This window comes from Mizuhopecten yessoensis, unplaced genomic scaffold, assembly GCF_002113885.1.
Source record: "Mizuhopecten yessoensis strain PY_sf001 unplaced genomic scaffold, ASM211388v2 scaffold8821, whole genome shotgun sequence".
In the NCBI taxonomy this organism is placed as follows: domain Eukaryota; kingdom Metazoa; phylum Mollusca; class Bivalvia; order Pectinida; family Pectinidae; genus Mizuhopecten; species Mizuhopecten yessoensis.
The window spans coordinates 144,107-166,669 of NW_018407738.1; the positions used below are offsets into that span (position 1 = coordinate 144,107).

Sequence of the window (22,563 nt, forward strand, 5' to 3'; positions counted from 1 at the left end):
TTCATAATTTGATCACAGAATGTGGTAGTTTTAATCAACAAGTGAGCATATTTAGAGTGCAGCAATTTTTGCCTTAAGGCTACTAGGAATGAGGACGTGATCAATCTTGTGGACGACGCCGTTTGTGGCACTCATGTCTTTCTGTACGACGCGGGCTCCGTCGACCATAACGGTGTATCCTATAAGAAACAAACATTGTTATGACGTAACAGTAAGTAATCCGTCTTTTCGTATTGCAGAGTTATCTTCTCTTGATAACAGGTATTGATTGTTACGTCATTTGTTTGTGAGAGTAACGTCATCAGTTTTTGAGAAAATGACGTAATTTTTTCACACAAACCAATGACGTTACAATCAATACCTGCTCTCAAGAGAAGATAACTCTGCAATACGCAAAGACGGAATGACGACAGCGCTAACTGTCAGACCAATGACTGCTTCGAAGTATTTGAGTAAATCTGTCACTCTCGAAAAAAATCGTACTCAACAATTAGTAGTTCAAGAAAATTGGCAAATAATTGTCGGAATACTATCTAAGATATCAGCACTTTAATGTAAGCAAAAGACGTCAGGATTATAGACACAATTATTTTCAATTTTTCAATACACGGCAAACAACAACTCACCTGAGAACGAGGCATAGAGTCTCTCGCGGTCGTGGAGCTCAAGTGTGTTTAGGTATTCAGAATGCATGCCTGCTGAGTACAGACTGCCGTGGATCACGTGGTACTTCAGAATCTCTGTAATGGCAACAAGTAAAAGTCTAGTATTCTAAAGGAATGATAGTACCTGTAATACACATGGCCTATCATATAACTGGTATTATGTCGAGTATTCGAGGGGATGCCAACATCATTCTCTATAGCTACTTATTTGTATTCATATTTAATCATTTTTATGTATCCTATTTATCTATTACTTATTTAATTTATTATTTACACATTTTCAAATAAACAGCCGTAACGCTATTCCGTTGAAGTGATAAGTAATTGTTTAGTCATCATGAACTTGTCGAGGGATATTCTATCATTGAATGGCGGATAACTGTATAATATAGTGACCACAGGAAGCATATTAAAGAAACGAAACAGGGAAGATACTTCATATTTGAGAGTATTCAAGATAATAACAGTTCTTTAGTTCTATATTACACATGTTTCACCTTTTTATCATTTGGTCTTGAATGTTCGATTTCTGGATCAAACTAAACCAATCATAACAACTACATTCAATGTCGCTTTTAAAGATAACAATACTTGTTAAGGAACACCAATACCTCTGTTGTACGACTGTAAGCGAACAATATGGCCAGTACCGACTTCCTGGTTACCAGGGGTTGATGGTTTTTAATAAACAAATGATAGAATAGTGAAACCCTTGTATTCACGAATGAATGAATCGTGAAAAATAAGCCACAATCAAGTTTCATTTCTAACAGCAGAAAATAATAATTGACTTCCGAATAAAACTACACGAGTTGAATAACAAGGAATACTTTCATTACTACGGAAATAAAATGACAGAAATGTCAAATGATTTCTTTATCTAAAAGACTAATGTTACATTAGTATGTTTACAGTGTCCCATCACACTCTGGTTTTTCGTACAACCAGTTACCTCCCCTTTATTTTGTTTTGTATATAAATGAACGTAGCACAACTGGGGCAGGACACTTCCGGTGACCAGGTAGTTCAGACAAAAATTAGAACGATAAAATAACAATATGACGTCCGGTGTTTGAGTCCCGCAATATATTGTTTCCTTTTCAAGAGTAACTTAACATGCTGTCGTGATATTTTTTGACTGTTTTACTTTTAACATATTTTATTGTTTAAAAGGGTACAAGGGATTTGGCACAATTTATTGCAATTTTATCAACATTTAAAAAACAAGTGATTTCATAGACAGACAATTACAAATAGTACAAGTACTGGTAGAAAGTCAAAAATTACATATGTACATACATGTTATTTTCTGAATCTTTCGCTGGACCTAATAAAAGTTTGCAATTTTCTAAATAAATTAGAATTTAAATCCAAAGCTAGGCTTTCATCACCAAAAAGAAACTTCAAACTTATTTGCATATTTAATTTTTAATATCACTGCTCTAGTGAAGCGGAAAGCTGGTAACTCGCCTGTCATGTATTACCTGCAAGAATATCTGGATTGGCTAGGAGTTTAGAAACGGTGTCATTTCCAAGACGTGCAAAAGCACTATCCTCAGGCGCCATGAGGGTGATGGGCCCATCTGTGGGGAAGAACTCTTGATATTAATTCAAACGATCCGACTTTCAAACATTAAAACATAGTATCAACTATTCTTTTCCATTCTTATCATTTTCATTATCTCTTTGGTAACTCAACTCAAAATTGAAGGCACGAAGATAGCTGTTGATTGGTCTCCGGTAAAACAAAACTGACCAATCGCAAGGCTGAAACCTGTCTTTTGAAGATTACAAAGGAGCGACACCCGACTTCAAAGTCTGTCAATGTTTATCGTTACGTGACAGCGAGATTCTTTTGATGAACATCAAAAGATCGAAATAGTAGTCTTCTTGTCCCGTCCACAAAGTGGTGTACACTGAACCTTCAATTTTGCTATGATTTATTCTAGGGGTGCAGAGAGCGAAAGTGAGCGTAACCCTTCGAGTGTCAAGGATATGAACTTAGAGATATATTAAGACCTTTGATGCAGGTTTTTTTCTTCACACTGATGCCTCAGGATCTCGACTTGGAATGCTGTCGTAGCTAAAAGACGAATCTCTCTAAATATAGAACTGCGTATTTATGTAGCTACGATGTATCATAATAATTAGGTTTATTATATCGTACCTGACAGAGCGTCGACCAGACCAGCGGCCTGAGCAGCAGCAATAAGTGTGTTGAAGTGTCCGTCATCTTGGAGGACATCCACGATACTCCCCTTAGGGGGCATGAGAACTTGGCTAACACGATGAATAACTCCGTTGCTGCAGATCTTGTCGGCAAAGGTTATAGAGGCGCCCTCTATCGTGATTCTCTGTAAATTAACATTTGAATTTGCCAGTTGGCCCAAGAGTAGCAAATAAACATATTATACCCGAGTATAATTTTAAAATAATGAATGTAAATGTATTAAGGTGATTTCTAACATGAATTGTTGTCTGATTTAACCATGAAGTACTATTCTTGTGATAAACCAACTGGAACGGTATATCTGTTGTCTAATGAGGCTTTTCATTGACACTACCAATCAAATAACAGAATATCGGTTATCACGTGACCAGGAAGTGGTCATCAACTACACAAGAATTGATTGCCTTGCATTTATAACTACTATTCCCATGTGATGATATGGAATTGACTTTAATTGAAAGGTCATGTCTATCCGACTTGTTTTTGTTAGCAAAGGAGGACGAAAAAGCTTATCTGTCCTTCAATTTCACTTTTAATCACAAGTTAAGTCGAAAGGTTTTGCCAATAAATAACAATACTTTTATTAACAACGTCAATTGTCAATACCCTCCTGAACTTGAAATTAAAGACATTGCAGCTGCTTTCTCTGTATCAGCAGTTGATATTCATCTTTATTTACAACATGTCGGCAGGGCTTACTACTAAACCTGTACAAAAAGTGTGATGAGTTCGATATTCCGATGGTGAACTTTCCCTTTCTCGATAATAACATCCCTGCTTTCCTACATATGATGTTTACCAGTCACAGCTGATTCGGTTCTCAAGAGTTTGTTCCGTGATAGATGTCGACTGCTGACAGACAAACTTACAACACAGTTTCGAAAGATGCAGGTTGCCGAAGTCGAAGACTATGAGCAAATTTCATGGTAATAATCCTGATTTCCTTTGTAAATATTCTATTACCTTGTATGATTTTTGATTTTTTTTTTGTCGTAATCAATAGTTTGCCTTGTGGTTTCTTTGTCACTGCCTCGGTTTGTTATTTGTGAACGTAACATTACACAGACTCGACCTTGTCCTATTCTTCTAATGCTTTTTCAAAGGCTCCGCGGAAATCTATTCTGTGTTTATAATGAAACAGTTTTATCGCTTTTAAGTACGATTTACGGGTTTTGTTCACATTCCAGTATTCTTTTGAAATGTTTTTTTTTGTGACAAATGCTCGTTTGGATTCCGCTTCATTCTTTATCACCATAGAGAGCTTTACAGTCATATATGAGAAACGCATTATCCCGTTTGTGATACATTGTACCACGTGTTCATCAATTCTCGTAGATGATTTGGAATGATTGAGCATTACACAATCTCCGTCTCCATCTCTTCAATTTATCATCTGTATCGAGAAATTTTGAATACGCTATATGAAATAGTATGATATCTCATAAGATATGTTTATTGTCTAAAGCGTTCTCAAAATTATAATATAAATAGTAAATTGATTATTTAGTGGAGAGAAAAAATAATAATAAAAAATTGTCCAGCCGTTTTCTTCCTTACTTAAAGTTGCAGGACAATTGTTTTTAAAAGGAAATATTAAAGAAATAAAAAAACTACTGTGCATTCCACTAAGTCTGGTTTCGAGATAATGAACGAAATATATATTCTTACATCATCATTACGTTTCATGTACCATTATTATTTCAGTAGGGATCATTTTATTATGAAGGATGCTTCAGGATGACCATTGAATAAGAAATCTTACATGTTTGTACAAGTAGTCGTTGATTCTGAGTTGATCTCCGGTCAGCGTTTCTATCATCATCTCATTAACCTTCAGATCAGCTATCTTGTATGTGCCACTGACCACGTGGTATTTAAGAATCTCTGCCAAGGCATTGGTGTCGTTCTTCAGCGCGGCGAGAGCCGATGGTGGGAGACGATTAAAGGCGGAGTCATCAGGGGCGAAGATCGTGAATGGCCCTAAGGAGGTGATACAACTCTGTATTAGAACGATTACGCGTTACCGAAAGGTGTAACTGCCTGTCTACCCAAGGTTTTTTTGTTTTGTTTTTTTTTGTTTTTTTTTTCAAACATTTTACTTCCCCAGCACATTTAGGATACTGCCGAGGTTGGGGAGCCCCGGGATCAGCATCTTCACAATCATGTGTCCTCATACAAGAGGGCTATCATACTTCCTTTCATACTTACTAGTAATTATATTATTATTTCTTTATTTTTTCACTGCCTTATTTAATATTTTTTCTTACATTCAAAATTACATTCAAAGTTACCGTACACATTATCCTTACATACATATATGCATACACTCCCTTTGCCGCGCCTCCAGGTGGATTACCCTGTACTGGGCCTCACTTCCAGGACCAGTCGGCCTTGACCTTGGCTGTGTGTATTAATAGTAGCAAGATCGAAACACGCCGCGCTGTGGTAATATAAGGCAGTCCTAAACGTGCTTGTAAATCATTCGAGTATGTCTAACATGTTTGTTTTGATTTTTCTATTGTGAAAGGTGTTTTTTTGGGGGGTTGATATTGATGAAGCTGTATTGTAAGATCAGCTTATTTGTTTCTGTGAAGACGCGGAACTCGTTACGCTAAAACAGAAAGTAGAAATGTGGATCGCTATGATGAGTAGGTATATACTAGAAACACTCTGGCCTACAATATTTCGTTATCATTATATTAACTAGTGTATCAGATGCTAGAAGAAAAAAGGTTCAGGTCTTTTTTCTGTTGTATTGATTTCGTTTTCCATAAATAGTTTTCCAGATCTTGTTTCAATATATTTATAACATTTATTGATAAGGTTTTGCATTCACTTATGTGGTATGTTCTGTAAATGGAGTATCCTATTAGTGTATATATAATGTTGGGTGTTTCATATACAGGGACGCTGATGTTGTTTCCCATTACTATAAATTCTAACATTCTGCTTTTGTTTATTTTACATGTTGACATTGCTGAATTTATCTTTTCCCAAAACGTTTTTAAATAGGAGCATTCTACAAAGTAATGCTTATAGTCTTCACATTTCCCACAATGTTTACAATTTGGGGTGTTTGAAATTTTCCATTTTTCAAGTTGTTGCTGTGTAGGAACTATTTGATTAATAAGTTTATATTTAAATTGAACAATTCTGTTATCGTGTATTTTCTTGAATATGAATTCTGATATTTCAGACCATCTTGATTTTCTTATAGATGTATCAAATGTTTTATTCCACGCTTCATATATATAGGGTTTGATAAATTTCTGTTTTATTAATATACCGTAGGAAGTTTTGCTGTTTTCCTGTGTTTGAGATTATGAACAAAATATCCATGTGGTTTTAGCAATTATTACCTACTATTATTACACACAGCTTGTTGGTCTATCTCAGGAGAACACAAAGAAATCCAGTTAAAAACACATTTAAAAACAATAAAATAACGTATATCATTTGGTAGTTAAAACATGCAAGTGATGTCTAAGGACAATTACGTACTAATATTTTCATGTTTAGAGTCCGGGATTTTGGGTAAATTGAAACAAAGTTGTAAAATCAGATGCTATAAGCTCTTTACAACTTCTAACTTCAATATGATAAATAAGATTGGTGTTGGATCGACGTATAAAAACTGAAGGACCACCTCTTTGTAATATGTATAAGACAATTACTATGAGTATTCGTTTGCATTCAAACTTTTAACACTCCTGATTAATTTACCGTGATTTTAGTTTCTTTTTCTTAAATGAAATGTACTGTATAGCATGGAATGTTTATTGGTATTTTCCTTCGTGGTTTGAAGCTATGAAGATCGTTTCCTGGTTCAAGCTTTTATGGATATTCCATCAAACGGAAAGTTGTCAAGAATATTACTTAAATTCGTTTATATTCGTGGTTCCCATACTCAACACTCAACAATGGAAATCACGAATGTTTATACACAGCGAACATTTCACGTATTACAGTGTACATTGATAAACCGCTATCGATGATCTTGTGGTTCTTATAGAATATCTGGATATCGTATCACATAAATTTTCCATGAAATCATAAGAAAAAAATAATAAATTACCAACCTCCTGTGGCGAGTACGTCTGTGAGTCCAGCCTGCTGGATGAGGGCGACAAGTGTTTGTTCTCGGGAGCTGGCCTTCAGGGCATCGATGATGGTGTCGTTGGACTGGGCAAGGACGCAGGGCAAGACGAGGGCGAGAAGGACAAGCATGTTGGCGGTCGGTATGGCGGAGACTCGGGGACTGACTGATGTCTCTGGTGTGGCACTGCCAGCTGACACCTCTTATCACACCTATCTCAAGGTCAACCAATGAGTCACGACCTCACGACCTCGGCAACACGGTATTGCACCTCGTATTATAGAAAAGTGGAACATTCACGGGAGTTTTCTTGTTCATATTTCAAAGATAACAGGCATGCTCCGTATGAAATATCCTATTGCGTGTTCGCGGGCAAACAGTTATTCAACACGGATCATATGTAACACTTGGCTTTAACAGACATAACGTAGATATCCTATTGCACAATGGCAAAAACGCGATCTCACTTCACAATTATAATAGCAATATACGTAACATTTGTTCTATAATTGGAAATGTAATGTACAAGAATTTCATATCTATCGGGTTTGTGATTGTATAACCATGTGACCTACCATACGCAACCAATCCTGGATGGGCCACGAATGTTATATTTCGATGGGATGAGATAAGGTATTTAACAGAACTTTGACGTCATTACGTGAACCTGACATCTGTACATATTCACGTTTCGTCCATTTGTGTGTCCGTTAGCGCCGAGCCGAGTCGTGTCCCCACTGTCTGACGATGAAGACCTGTGTAGTCCTCCTCTCCGTCCTCTCTCTGGCTGCGGCCACACTCCCTAACCTCGTGGACCTTGCCAACGCCAACAATGCAACCACGCTTACGCAATTCCTGGCCACCGCAGGACTTGCTGACGTCATCAGGGATCAAGGTAGATATATTTTGGGTATTATGTTGCGCGGCTACTTAAACTTCCATGCAAAATTATAGGGTGTTTTCCCCAAAATCGTTCGAAGGTTACATGCGTATCAGCTCACGTATTACAAATTAACATGTGACAGCTTACATTATGAGATTTCATAATAATACAAGTAACAGTCACTCTTCCTAATTTTGGGATATATCTTTTTATCCCCAACAAAATCATAATTATTAAAACTGATTATTTTTCTGAAGTTATAGCCCATAGCCATTTTTTTATTCGAGGTTCTCTTTCTGTCTATGTTTCTTTATCAGTTTGAGACTTTTCAGCTCAGTATTATTGTTACAATTAAAATTTATTGCTCATTTGAGAACACTTTATGTTCATATGTGAACATAGAGTGCTGCTTTAACCTCGATTAATGTTCATGTGACGATATTGTGAACGATTAGTGACGTCGAAAATAGCTGATACTCTCACAATTGACAAAGCGTATTGTTAATATTGGAATGTTTGCTTACCTTAGCAGAAATAAATAATTTGATTCTAGATGACTTCAGTCGACAAATCGAGAACTTTCTCAATTCAATCCTTTTGTCAAATTGTTCATTTCTGACCAGGTCAATTATAGTTATCCGAAATAATAGTTATTGCTAATTTTTAATGTATCGACACTCTCAACGTTTATTGTCACTGTTCCTCTCATGAGCATAAAAAGTTGACGAATCTTAGCTTAATAATCACGTTCGAGCAATTCCGTCTCTGCGTATTGCAGAGTTATCTTCTCTTGTGAGCAGGCATTGATTGTTACGTCATTGGTTTGTGTGAGAAAATTAGGTCGTTTTCTCAAACATTGATGACGCTACTCTCACAAACAAATGACGTAACAATCAATACCTGCTCACAAGAGAAGATAACTCTGCATTACGCAAAGACGGAATAAGTGTTTGTAAATCAACACTAAATGTTCACATATGAACAATATGCGTTATATGACCATTAGTCGATCTGACATATCCAATGTAGTATTACTTTAGAAATATACTTCTACAACATACTAGTATAAATGACACTTTATAATGAACCCTCTCCACAGGCCCCTTTACCATCATCGCACCTGTTGACTCCGCATTTGCCAAGATCCCAAGCGACGTTGCCGCCAACCTCACTGCCAATCCTAATGTGCTAGCTAACATTCTGCAGTACCATGTCATCAAGGGAGAGATCTTCACCTTTGACCTTAAATCCGGAGAAGTCCTGACAAGTCTAAATGGTCACGCCATTAGGGTGTATATGAACGGAGGTGTAAGTCATTTCTGGTTTCATGCGCATGTCAAACTAGAATTGTTAAGGAAAAAAATGTAAATAATTGTAAAATGAAATATAATTGGACTTTAAGGAAACCATCAGAGAAAATGCGACACAATAATACGTTATATAAACTCAGTCGTATAGATTCACAACGTTATAATAACCCCCAAAGTTCGAAATGCATCGGTTTCACAAACGCATGATAATCTTATGCAAAGTTCTTTAATTCTTTATCTCTTTAACGAGGATTGCGTGCATCCCGGAGGCTACTAGATGCTTTCCTCAATATATATAACAAAACAATACAATATGTACAATGACACAATATGACACAGATATGAAACAGATATGACACCCATTCACACACCTTCACTCTGACTTAGGTGAAGCTACTACATTGTTGTGCTTATTTCAAACACGAATGCCACCTTGTTCATAATATATAATGACATCCTTTCTTCGAATTTCACTTCCACAGCAAATCTTCTTCAACCAAGCTAAGGTCGTATCAATGGACGTGCTGCAAGGTTCCAACGGCGTTATCTACCTTGTCGACGAGGTGCTTAGTGTCCCCGAGGGAACCATTGACCAGATTCTCTTAAACCCCGACTATAACATCAGCGAGTTCCTCGAGCTCGTCAAGGTGGCGCACCTAGAGGGCGTCCTCAACAGGACTTCAGGTACAACTACACCATCGGTTAGCTTATCTGACGTGAGCACTGCCATTCTTATGTCATGCATGTAGATTGAAACATGATTTGAGGAGACTGTATGAACTTAACACCAACCGAAAAGCTGATTAGTTCAGTCGATATTTGACGAAACAGTATTAACCAGTTTTCAAAACAATCTTTGACAAAGAAACCACCCTTAAAAAGAATCCTAGGTTAACATAGAAACAGTGGTAAATATGAATTCCCTTGAAAACAGACACTTCCCGGTACCAGTTTCAGTCTTTCATTAATTTAAGAAGTTTCTAGATTTCCTTTTTCTATATGAATGCATTACTGTTAAGGAAAATAAGAAAAGTCCAAAAATGTTGTCCTGTGTCCGGAATAAGTTAAGGAACATTCTTGAAAAGTGGCCGTATAAACAGTGCCAGGTGTATTGAATAACGTCACATTCCGATAACCTGTATACCACGATTTGCCATATTTGATTAAGAGACGTGTACTGATTTCAATGCTACCGCCAAATAATACTTTTTAAACATCTACAAATGTGTTAAAACCAATTCTTTGATTTGATTTTACCGAATGCATTATTTAACAACAGTTGTCCGTGTCACACATTTGATCAATACGTTTGTGCGGTCACATATCGCCTGTTTGTTTCCAGGGCAACGGTACACATTATTCGCTCCTTCTAATGCTGCCATCAACTCGCTGGATCCCTCCATTCTCCAGAAAATCAAATCCAGCTATTCCCTGACTCACCGTAAGTTCCTTTTCTCAGCTCTTTTAAAGTTTTGGTATTAAAATGTCCTTTTCACACGCGCCATGTGTGTACGTGTATGTGACGGTGGATGTATATGGATGTCGTGCTTGCTTCTTTTAGAAATCATAGAGCACAATCTTGAACAAACTGTTTTACTCTCTGAAAGATGTTTGATCAGTACCTACACGACCTTCTTTGTTAATAAGTTCAAACATGCTCGCTGTAGTTTCTAAAGACAAAATGCGAAACCATATAAAAAGTGTCTGAAGTTTCATTCATTTATGCAGACTTTTTCAACGGGTCAAAATGGTATCAATAAATCGTAATATATATCACAAACTATGCATGCCTCCCAATTTTAAACCATATCAGTTTTTCGTGTTGTTCATTACTTGTAGACGATTTCAGATTTTAAGTATTTATGTCAATATCTTATGTTTCCATTTTACCGGAGATGGTATAATTAAAGTAAACATAATTTTGTAGATCTCAAGGTTCGAATCAATGTTTACTTCTTCATTCATTATATCCAAACCGTGATATCTACATTATTCAAAGCGGTGCATTCAAAGCTCAGATCTACCTCATTATCCCTGCTTAAGTGGCTTCTGTGCAATAAATAAAATATGTAATCAACAGGAAAAACACTCGATAGGACTGTATTGGATCGATCCAAATACAGTATACTGCCGCTAGTTATGTCTGTTCCCCTGCATGAAAGTATTTATCATTACTTATAACTCCAGTACGCCTATGTAACTATGATACTGTATCCCTCTGTATAACTACGCATGCTTATTACTGTGAACATGAAATATTCATATGTTACATATCTCTGTATACCATCGTAAATCAGCCATGACTTTATACTTTTACACTTTTCTATTCCCATTTTAATTATATAAAAGATCCTTTTTTCTACTTAACCTACTTTTCTATAGATGGTATTCTTCTGCGGACATAGGAGTTGTCAGTTGATCTTGGTTGATTGTTGTAAGATTTGTTCAATCTGTCTTGTTTTACAGTGTCCATCTTAAACATTGAATTACACATAGACTAGCTATCTGTTTGCATTTAAAATTACAATAACTTAACAGTTTTGGCAACTGTGACCTGTGCATATGTTAGCACATGGACTGTTGGTCAATGTCTGCTGTGTGATTTGATAGCTTATATAACAAACAAACAAACAAACAACAAATAACTGTTTAAGTGTTTTGTGTGTGATGTTAGAAGTGTGAATGTATTTATATTTCAGTTATGTTAATTTTTGTGTTTTTAATTTTCATTTCAAAATTTTGGGAAAAATTAAATCAAATAAAACAACAACAACAACATTACTTTAGCAACCGTTGGAGAGAATTTATATAGGCTTTGCCTGCTATTCCATCCAATTGAATAAAATGTGTTGAAATGAAATGAAAAATCGTAAATCAAAGGTGAGGAGATAAATAAAAAAAATATGAAAGTAAGTTAAAACGTAGCCTGAAAGCAGTACTTCTAATGTCCATTCTTCCTTAAAACCCTAGGCATCAGTGGGGACATTGACCAGAATTTCCCATACATCTTCTGGGTTTCATTATCCTTGTCATTTCTCAACAGGTTTGGTTGAATACCACCTCCACCGCGGCACCCTCCACGAGAAATCTCTTGACCACAACGGACGTATAACCACCGCGTACAGTGGTCACTACATCTCGGTCACTGTTGGTTCAGGTCAGTACTCTACTCATCGCTTTTGATGGTCATATTTTTACACAATCACTTTTACTCAATTTATATATAAATACAAGAAGACACGAACAAATAATTCAGGATATCAACAAGCCTGTATGGAATTATTTTTTGCGGAAAACTAACTGTTGCAAAGCTTTCTGAAGTTTAAAGATCGTCTATATATCTTGTGCATTTCACAATTAGCTGTTGAGAGAAGATGTTTTTTTATAATTCCCTCACTAAACGCATTATATGCTGTTGTTCCTTTTACAGATGGCGTCACAAAGCTTAATAATGTAGCAACATTACAAGAAACTGACCTCGAGGCTGAAGATGGCGTTGTTCACGTGATCAGTCATGTGCTTATTCCTAGTTCACTCTTCTCTTCTATCGTTGGATAATCATTTCTCTGTATAATTTGACGCGACACGGGCAAACAAAAATTAAAATACTTTTAACAAGTCAAAAACAGCGTTTCTTCAAATCATTAAGTTATTGTTGCATTAGTATCAAGATTTTTTTATATATATAAATCAACGGGCTGATTAATTTACACTAAAAAATCGTTTCAGATTTGAAAAAAAAAAATAAAAAAAAATTGCATATCCTACAATCTCTATATTGGTATAGTTTTTGTGGCCGAGAAAACTTCAATGTTCTAGACCCATTTTAAACCACAAACAACTTAATACTGATACTTCTTCAAAGTAGCCTTATCGCTAGGTTTTTACCATCAGACCGGATACGTACGATTGCTTTATGATAAAAAGACTTTGTCAAAATCGAATGTCGAATGGTATCAGTTTTTTCTAATGCATTGTACATGTTGTAATAACTGCATGATAACAAAGAGGTAATTCAATGTTATAGAAAACACACTTTTTAACCGTTCACAAAACAATCCTCTACTCACGGTTAAATGTCGGCTGTTAGACGGCCCTATGCCCACTGATGGGTTTCATGGTGTATGACAAATATCTCAAACTCTTTATACAACGGCTGGAATAGGCAAAAAATGGTGTAACATTTTCTCCTGCTTAATTTGGTCTGAAGCCGGCGAGAAAGAAACGGTGTTGACTCTACGTTCAAGCAGTGATAAACTGTGCAGCTCCTTGTTCTCATTGATAAATAATTAGGAGTGATTCGGCATGTGGTTACCTACAGCGGCGGAAAGCTACCGATAAAATCAAATTGTCATTGTCATCCATGATGATATAAAAGCATTTCATCCATTCAAAATACTAGTTATATCTCACATCTCGCGTTCATTATATCTTGGATGATCGTCACATTTATGTTTCTGAAGTTTTCGTGTTGACTTTGCGAGTACGTTGAGCATCCCAGTCCCTTTGAAATTTTATGTAATAAATCTATTTCCAAATAAAGACATACATAGACAAGATTTAGTGTTTACATTGTTTATATGAATCAACACAAATGATAAAAACATTACCGTAAGGAATGCGAGAAGAGTTTTACCTTGTCTTCTGCATACAAACTCTACACACATGGAGACACGTCCTTAAATGACCTTAGCTTTAATAGGACGTTAAACAAAACCAAACCAAACTAAACTAACCATGGAGACTTACACCATGGAAGGTTCATATTTGACAGATGATGTACAATTCATAACAAATAATTTAAGGATCTGGTTGTACATTTGTAAGTCATTATTCGATAAGCGATAAGAATGGTATGGCAAATATGTACAATACAAAAAGCTAACAACAAATATTTAATGTTGAATATAAAGTAGTATATGGATTTTTACCCATAGACATTTTTTTCAATAACAGTGATATATTTAACAAATTTGTATTCATTCTCAAAGCTTAACGTGACTTAATTGTTTTTGTAAGAACACAGGGGGCTTCAAATGCTAATTTAATCAAATGTAAGAATTACCCATCAGCGAGACCATTTTTAAAGAAATATATATACATATATAAACCTCTTGATTTTTGTTCAAATCGAACTACTGGTATGTTTATGTAATGTATATATCATATGACAGTTTTCAAGAAATACTTACAAATGTATATATAATAATTTCTAAATTTCCTACTTATTCCTGATTAAACTCATGGGTCCGTTTTCATGAAACCGTTCTCATGCTCAAGCATGGGTTCTGTACTCAAACCAACTTTCCTTGTAACTCGCTTAAATAATTTCAAACGATGTCAAAGTCAAATGTAAATATTGAAAACAGTTTCCGGCTTCAATGGTTTTTCTAGATCATTGACAAAGAAGATGATTTTCTTAATTGATAACGGGATCAAGAAATCCAGTTTGAGCACAAGATCCTTGCTTTGAGCATGATAACGGTTTCATGAATAGACGCCCTGGTATTTCTAATTGCTTTTACGTTCTAATTATTACAATCGATGTCTGCTATTTTACAGGGAATTGACAACATACCATTATCTTGTTCATGTTTTTTCTGTTTTCTTGATAAAATATCTATTTTAACGTCAAAATTAGATTTAAACATTCTAGAGCATTATTGTGTTAATGTAAACCATATAAAAATAATATAAACGTCTTGCACACTGTGTAGATTTTAATATAAACAAGAGAAATTACAACAAGGTAAAGCAAATGAGACAACAACATGTATCCCCTATCCCTCCGACACAAAGTTTACTGTAAAAATAATTTATATCAAACTTTGCTCAATCGATTGGAACCGCGACTGATAAACCCTGAACGCTTGGGAATTGTTTTAATATTGTTTTATGGAGACACGACAGTCTAGTGGTAGGACACCGGGTATCGTGACCAAAATGTTGCGGGTTCGAGTCACGGCACTGCACTGTGTTGTATCCTTGAGCAAGATACTTTACTCCGCTTGTTCCAGTCTACTCAGCTGTAAATAAGTACGTGGTTGGGCAGTGCTTGAATTATTGAATGCTAGCTGTGAGTGCCGAAATGGCAGCACTGGCTATATGCTCCCCAGGGAGTTGAGAAAGATATTGGCTGGTTGCAAAGGCCCTATAACCACGGATAATAATTTGTGAACCGCTTTGAGACGACCTACGCACTGGGTTGCGATAAAGCGGTATATAATAACCTCGAATTATAAATCATTATTATGTTTTATTTTATCAAAATAAAGTGTTCATTAGCCATAGAAATGTAATCCGAGAGTGACCGTCCCCTAAACTATATCACTTTTCATACTCTAAGAAAATAAGGAATTAAAACATGGCCGAAAGCTGAACGATAAATTGATATACAATTAATTAAGTAACATGTTAAGGAGGATTCAGCGGGGTCTGTTCAAACAGCACCTTGCTCGAGGACACAAGAACATGGATATGGAGATAATGGCCACTCTAATGACTGATCCCTTATTTGATGATGCTGGATGAACTTTGTCACCCACCTCTAAGGTAGGTAACAGTTCATAGACGACAGGTGCAGGACATTGCTTTTATCTTGGACAAGTCAACGAGCCCAATGTTCTTTTCCGAAGCCCTTTGCGAACATAAACATGGACGAACTTTACCAGTTGAAAACCACCCTAGGGAAGTTCGCGGAGAGATAGTATATATGTGCATTTGAGGATAATGACGTAGTGAAAAAGTTTGTTTATACTGTTCAAATGCTTTTTAAATACAACATTTTATACATTTATACAATTAATTTGACTGTTTCAGGTTACATGAATAAAAGAGAAAAGAAATATTCAGGGTCTGGAATTTGTTGTAACGTACCTTCTGCCTTGTTTTCCTCACATTCGTTTCATATCAAACGAATTTGATCACATTAGCAAAACTGCTTTACCTACTATAACGAAGAATGGCTGTACGTACTATAACGTAGAGTTGCTGTATCTACTATAACGTAGAATTGGTGTATCTCCTATAACGTATAATTGCTGTATATACTATAACGTATACTTGCTGTACCTGCTATAACGTATACTTGCTGTATGTAATATAACGTGGGATTGCTGTATTGACTATAACGTAGAATTGCTGTATCTACTATAATGTAGAATTGCTGTATCTACTATAACGTAGAATGACTGCATCTACTATAACGTTTAATTGCTGTACCTGCTATAACGTATAATTGCTGTATCTACTATAACGTAGAATGACTGCATCTACTATAACGTATAGTTGTTTACCTACTATAACGAAGAATGGCTGTACGTACTATAACGTAGAATTGCTGTATCTACTATAACGTAGAATTGGTGTATCTCCTATAACGTAGAATTGCTGTATATACTAAAACGTATAATGCTGTACCTGCTATAACGTATACTTGCTGTATGTAATATAACGTGGGATTGCTGTATTGACTATAACGTAGAATTGCTGTATCTACTATAATGTAGAATTGCTGTATCTACTATAACGTAGAATGACTGCATCTACTATAACGTATAATTGCTGTACCTGCTATAACGTAGAATTGCTGTATGTTATATAACATGAAATTGCTGTATTGACTTTAACGTAAAATTGCTGTATCTACTATAATGTAGAATTGCTGTACTTGCTTTAACGTGGAATTGCTGTATCTACTATAATGTAGAAATTATGTAACTGCTTTAACGTAAAATTGCTGTATCTACTTTAAAGCATAATGGGTTTATCTACTATAACGAGAATTGCTGTATCTACTATAACGTAGAAGTGATGCACCTGCTATAAACATAGAATTGCTGTTTCTACTATAACGTAGAATTGCTGTTCCTACTATAACGTAGAAGTGCTGTACATACTATAATCTAGAACTGTTGTATTTACTATCACGTATAATTACTGTATCTACTATAACGTAGAAGTGCTGTATTTACTATAACGTAGAATTCCTGAATTTACTATAACATAGAATTGCTGTACATACTATAACGTTGAATTGCTGTACATACTATAACGTATAATTTCTGTATCTACTATACCGTATAATTTCTGTACATACTATAACGTTGAATTGCTGTACATACTATAACGTATAATTTCTGTATCTACTATAACGTATAATTGCTGTATCTACTATAACGTATAATTTCTGTACATACTTTAACTGATCAAACTCGTGCATGTACTTGCGAAACAATATGAACCATAATAGGAACGTAAGAGATTGACAAGACATTGCGTATGAAATAATCATTATTTGCATGGAAAGAAAAAGTTAATGGTAGGAAAGAAATTGTGTTGCATGGTAACGAAAGAGTATTGTGTATGAACGAGACGTTAGTACATGGAAACGAAAAGTAATTGCATTTTAACGAATCATTTTTGCATGGAAACGAAATATAATTGCTTATGATTGAACCACTATTGAACGGAAACAAAATGTTATTGGGTATACATGAATTATGTTTGCATGAAAACGAAATGTTTCTTTGCGGATCAATGGGATCTTACATTCCCAGCCACAGACAATCTCGTGTTGGTCATTCAAGACTGAAAACAAACATAGAGACATAAGAGGAACACGCGTCAAAAGTTACCAAACATTGTCCTATCACAAAGGTCAGAGGTGGCACGTGTCCTGCCCACTGTCCACCGACCTTATATAAATGCAGGACCAACATCTTTAAAGCACTGTTAGCTTAGCTTACATACTTGTTACATTATATTTTCCTAATCAAAACCAGGGACCAGGTACAAAAGATAAGATATCACTGTGTTTTTGAAACGACCAGAGGTCAAAACGGACATCGTACCTGTAAGACTTATAAATGCAAGAACCTCATTGAGACAAACTTGTTTTCTAGTTTGTACGCATGGTTTGGTTGTTATGCCCTTGATCTGTGAACGAAATATCATAACCGTTCATAGACGCTTTGTTTGCTTATTTGTCGAAGATAAGAGAGAAAAAGGGTAATTTTGAATTATCCTCTTTCGACAAGAACTTCATTTCTCTCAATTTTTGGCAGTGGTGAGCAAGATGTTGTTCGCATTTTGTCAGCTTGTTGATGGAGGATGTGTTTTTCAAACCCGGTTTTTATTCGATTTGTTTGGTATTTGGCGATAAGGTGAGCTGAGTGAAATCAAGTTAAGATGAATGGGACCAGATAGAATAATTCGTCCACACTCTCAGAAAACTCCGAAACTTAAACAAGCTGGTAAAAATGTGTGGTTTATTCCTTATTAGAAAGCTAACCATGTGATAGAAATGTCATACTGATAAGACTCTCGTTGGCTAACATGTGCCTTGTACACTATATAAGTAATCAAAGACACTCAAAGAAATCAGTATCGAACAAATACAACATCAGATCTTCCTCATCGAATTATGTATACTTTACTGATTCTGCAGGTGAGTCATTCGTCATCCATGCCATCATATGGCAAATATGTAATATTGATTTCATCAATAAAAGGACATTGCGTCTGAAATTTGGAATATTCATTGTATAAGACTTTTCGTGTAAACTTTGTTTATATATTAAGTTAGGATATATATACATTTATATCAACTGTATTATTGATTATATAGATAGAAGTACATTTTCCCTATCTGTGACTTTTAATTTTAACATCAAATATTAATATTATTAAAAATGTTATTGTTGTCATACTAATTTTAATCATATATCCGTAATGATATTTCTTTTCAAGTTAGTAACAGTTAAAATATTTGTAATTGCATAACAATAAATCTGACCAATCAATCTGATTGATCCCAAAGATATCATGGTTTATTAAGGTATTGGTTTCATAAACCAATGTAAAATCAGTTACTATGACGTTTAGATATCGGCGTAAAACACATGGAAAGAAGTGGTACATTATACTTAGTTTTCATGAATTTCGTTCATGTATCTGGTATATAGAGTTGTACAATAACACGGGTTGTATTATACTTGGTATTTTTGTATTGTTAAAACCTTTGATATGACAGGTTTTATGTGTGGCTGTTTCCAATGCCTTTCTCGTGTCCGCTTCCGGTTGCATGGTGCCGCCCCCGTCCTCCAATTTCACCAACGCACGTTATTATGGACTTTGGTACGAGGTAGGCAAGATCCAGACAGCAGGGGGCGGATTCTTTGAGAAGGACTGTGTGTGTACCACCATAGGAATTCAACCCAAAACTGGGGCCACAAATGGGGACGCAAGCGCAGTCAACAGCTGCCGAAAACTGTCACCGACTGGAGACTTCCTCAACGCCACAGGTTAGGCTGCATCGCACCACACATTCAAAGGAATCAGATATCTATGATAATCAAGGTCATTTCTTCTGAGCTGAAAAGTGTATGTGTTCAAGATATCCTAGTTCGAAAGTGATTTGGTAAGACATGCGTTCTGTTGACTTTTGTTTCAATCATCAATCATCAATGATAGACCTGCGTTATTCTTTATACTACAAAATACATATATTTATATATTCATACGTGTTTTGATCAAGATAACATTTTATGTACGCATAGGTGCTCTGACAGGTGAAGTTGTTCCGGGACATTGGAAGGAAGGTTTTTTCTTCCTTGCACCCAAGGTAATCCAAATTTACATGTACTATTGTACGGTTATTATTTTTTAATTATATTGTAAAACATCGAAAAGTTCAATAACGTAACAATATCATGAAATTGTGAAATACATTTTTGTAGTCAATTATTTTTTGAAATATATACGTCGAAACCGACAAAAAGTTTCCTATACCCTCAAATATTGAATTGGTAAGAGAACCTGATAATACGAAATGTATGTGTATCCCAATGGATTTCTTGTCATCTTTATTGATAAACCAAAAATACGAAAATGTTGAGCACAAGCAAGCGTTAAATAAGGAGAGTAAATGAACAGTAATTAAAAAAACGAAGGGAACCATAACAGTACAATATGAAGCAAAGGAATCCGATAATAACAGACAGCTACGTACTCGCATTGCGATCTTAGCACAAGTTTTATGCGTGTTGGCTCTGCTTAAAGTTAATTTGAAAACATACTTGTTCAAATGATATGCCAAACTTTATGTTTAATTTTTTTAAATGTCATCAATGAATCTACTTCACTTCACCATCGATAAAAATATATCAAAGCTTATTATTTATGCTTATTTAAAGGGAAATTCATGTCACATAATGGTACAATGTAGGATATTTTGAATAATTTAGATTAGAACATTTGTTTTCTATATTTCAGGCGGATTATACGATTATATACCTAGACGAAAATTACGCCATTGAGTATGACTGCACTTCCGCTTTCTTCATGACAAATTACTGCGTCCATCTGTTGTCAAGGAAACCCACGGCCGACGCAGCTGCAGTGACAATGCTACTCGACTTTGCCAATTCTCTAAAACTTAACACAGACCATCTTAACTACCAGCCTACCATGCAAAATGGCTGCTGGTGATTAGTTAATTGTCTTATTCAAATGTTGTCAGATCTCGCATTTGTTACAATCTGTTACAAATATTTCAACTTGGATTAATGTCGATTTATACGCAGTATTGTACTTCTTGAGGTTTAAAAGAAGTTACGTTTAATTTCATGTTTCGTATAAGTTCTAAACTTTCAACAAATACCACATGTGTGCAAATTTTAAAATTCTGTACTTAAACATGAAAACATCGGTTCAGGCTTATACATGTACATGTAGTATGTAGATTTATGCATTCGATCCATTGTCACATTTCTTGTTAACTATGCAGCTCATTTGATGAGCGTGAAAGATAAAGTATAGTTTTGTTCATTGACTGTACTCATCGAAAAGGTAAAATACGATTACCCTTGGATTTAGAAATATGCACGTGCTAAACCATACAGAGACAATACGTCACTGCTTCGCTCACAATTGCTATTGCTAAAACACAATGAAATTGCTTTGTTGTATTGTTTTGTTTGTTATGGTATGTATCCGTTATTTCATACATTTCAACAAGAAATGCATTTGAATAATGCGTAAGAACAGATATATTTAAGAAAAAACAAAATGTTCTATTGTTTATTTAATTGTTGGCACATACAATGTGTATATCGGGTTTCTAAATGGTATATAATAAAACGTTTTATATATGTGGAATCTTGTTCTTTCCTTTGTTTAAGCGCATGGTATCTAAGACTATTCTAACAATACAATGAAAGTCACAAATGGTCCAAAAGTGCATTTGGTGTGTGAAGGTTTGCTTTGTTTGTATTTCTGCATTGACATACAAAAAAATCAGTAGGTCCTTCCCTACCTCCTCGTATTTCTGGTGATAATATACTGTGTTCATTCATTCTCCTACAAAATTGAAGTGTGATCCTTGTACTGATCGAATTAAACGCTGATCATTTAACTGCTGCATTTAGGCTTGTATGACCAATTGGTCGTGGGTTCGAGACCTACGTAGAGCAGTCGCCAGGCACTGGCCGTAGGTCGGTTGTTTTCTCCGGGAACCCCGGCCTTCCTCCACCACCAAAATCTGGCACGTCCTGAAATGACCAAAGCTATTAATAGGACGTAAAACACAAACAAACAAACATGCCAAGTAATTATTTGAAGGCTTTATACTTTAACCACATGGTTTATTTTAGCTATTTTCTTTGTACATTTTGTGCAAATTGAAAGCTCGTCATTCAAAATATGTTTATTATGTTTATGTGACTATTATGGGTATGACGATTGGGACCTTGTCTTAGACAACATAAAAAATGCTCAGTCTCAAATGAAAGAAAACATGCAAATGTAAGCGGCGGGCTTAACCACTTCTTATACCAATTTGGCAAGCATTATAAAACTTGTTAAAATGAAACCATCTTCATAGCAGGAGTATTAAATGTAACTATTACCACAACCGATTTGATATTTATAAAATGATGCATTAAAGTACACGAGCTCAACCCAAACAACCCAATATAAATGCAATGAAAACATATTTTGTCATACTAACATACTTATTGAAGAAAACGCCAAAATGTATAACGAGAAATCTGTGTAAATATATTGCCTGCACCAGCATTTCCTTATGTATTGTTACATATTTGATAATATAGAATCAGCTTAGTTAAATCTTTGCAAAATTTGGCTGGTTGTCGATTTTAATGACGGGGCCTGAGTAATAAGTACACATGTGTATACATTTATAAACATTTTGATCCAACCAGTCGGATCACAACGACCTCATTGAATAATTTAGCAAGCTATTTGGGTAAAAATTAGGATAGCCAAGTTTAATTGAAATCTGGTATTTCCTGTAAAAGGTATCATCTAGAAGCTTTTAATCTTAATTAGCCAATGGTATCATTTCAGCCACACAAATA

The 22,563-nt window shown here is 35.4% G+C and overlaps 3 protein-coding genes across 4 annotated transcripts; 2 read left to right on the top strand and 1 right to left on the bottom strand.

Annotated features, from left to right (window-relative positions):
- LOC110456684 (transforming growth factor-beta-induced protein ig-h3-like) lies at positions 1-7,225 on the bottom strand. The gene is made up of 6 exons (XM_021507562.1): positions 6,975-7,225; positions 4,658-4,875; positions 2,833-3,019; positions 2,150-2,248; positions 627-740; positions 1-179 (listed from the first exon to the last, which is right to left on the bottom strand). Exons 1-6 carry the CDS (start codon positions 7,120-7,122, stop codon positions 52-54), a joined length of 894 nt encoding a protein of 297 aa, XP_021363237.1. The 5' UTR covers positions 7,123-7,225; the 3' UTR covers positions 1-51.
- On the top strand, positions 5,300-12,810 carry LOC110456683 (periostin-like). 2 transcript variants are annotated; one of them, XM_021507561.1, is made up of 7 exons: positions 5,300-5,381; positions 7,706-7,886; positions 8,974-9,182; positions 9,667-9,868; positions 10,527-10,625; positions 12,228-12,341; positions 12,615-12,810. In XM_021507561.1, the coding sequence occupies exons 2-7, from the start codon at positions 7,739-7,741 to the stop codon at positions 12,740-12,742; spliced, it is 900 nt and encodes a 299-aa protein (XP_021363236.1). In that variant the 5' UTR covers positions 5,300-5,381; positions 7,706-7,738; the 3' UTR covers positions 12,743-12,810. The 2 variants fall into 2 exon arrangements, with proteins under 2 accessions (XP_021363236.1, XP_021363235.1); XM_021507560.1 differs by lacking the exon at positions 5,300-5,381 and adding an exon at positions 6,701-6,750.
- A 5,770-nt stretch (positions 12,811-18,580) lies between these two features.
- Positions 18,581-21,332, top strand: LOC110456690 (apolipoprotein D-like). The gene is made up of 4 exons (XM_021507568.1): positions 18,581-18,632; positions 19,218-19,488; positions 19,744-19,808; positions 20,459-21,332. The coding sequence occupies exons 1-4, from the start codon at positions 18,609-18,611 to the stop codon at positions 20,672-20,674; spliced, it is 576 nt and encodes a 191-aa protein (XP_021363243.1). The 5' UTR covers positions 18,581-18,608; the 3' UTR covers positions 20,675-21,332.
- Positions 21,333-22,563: the final 1,231 nt, after the last annotated feature.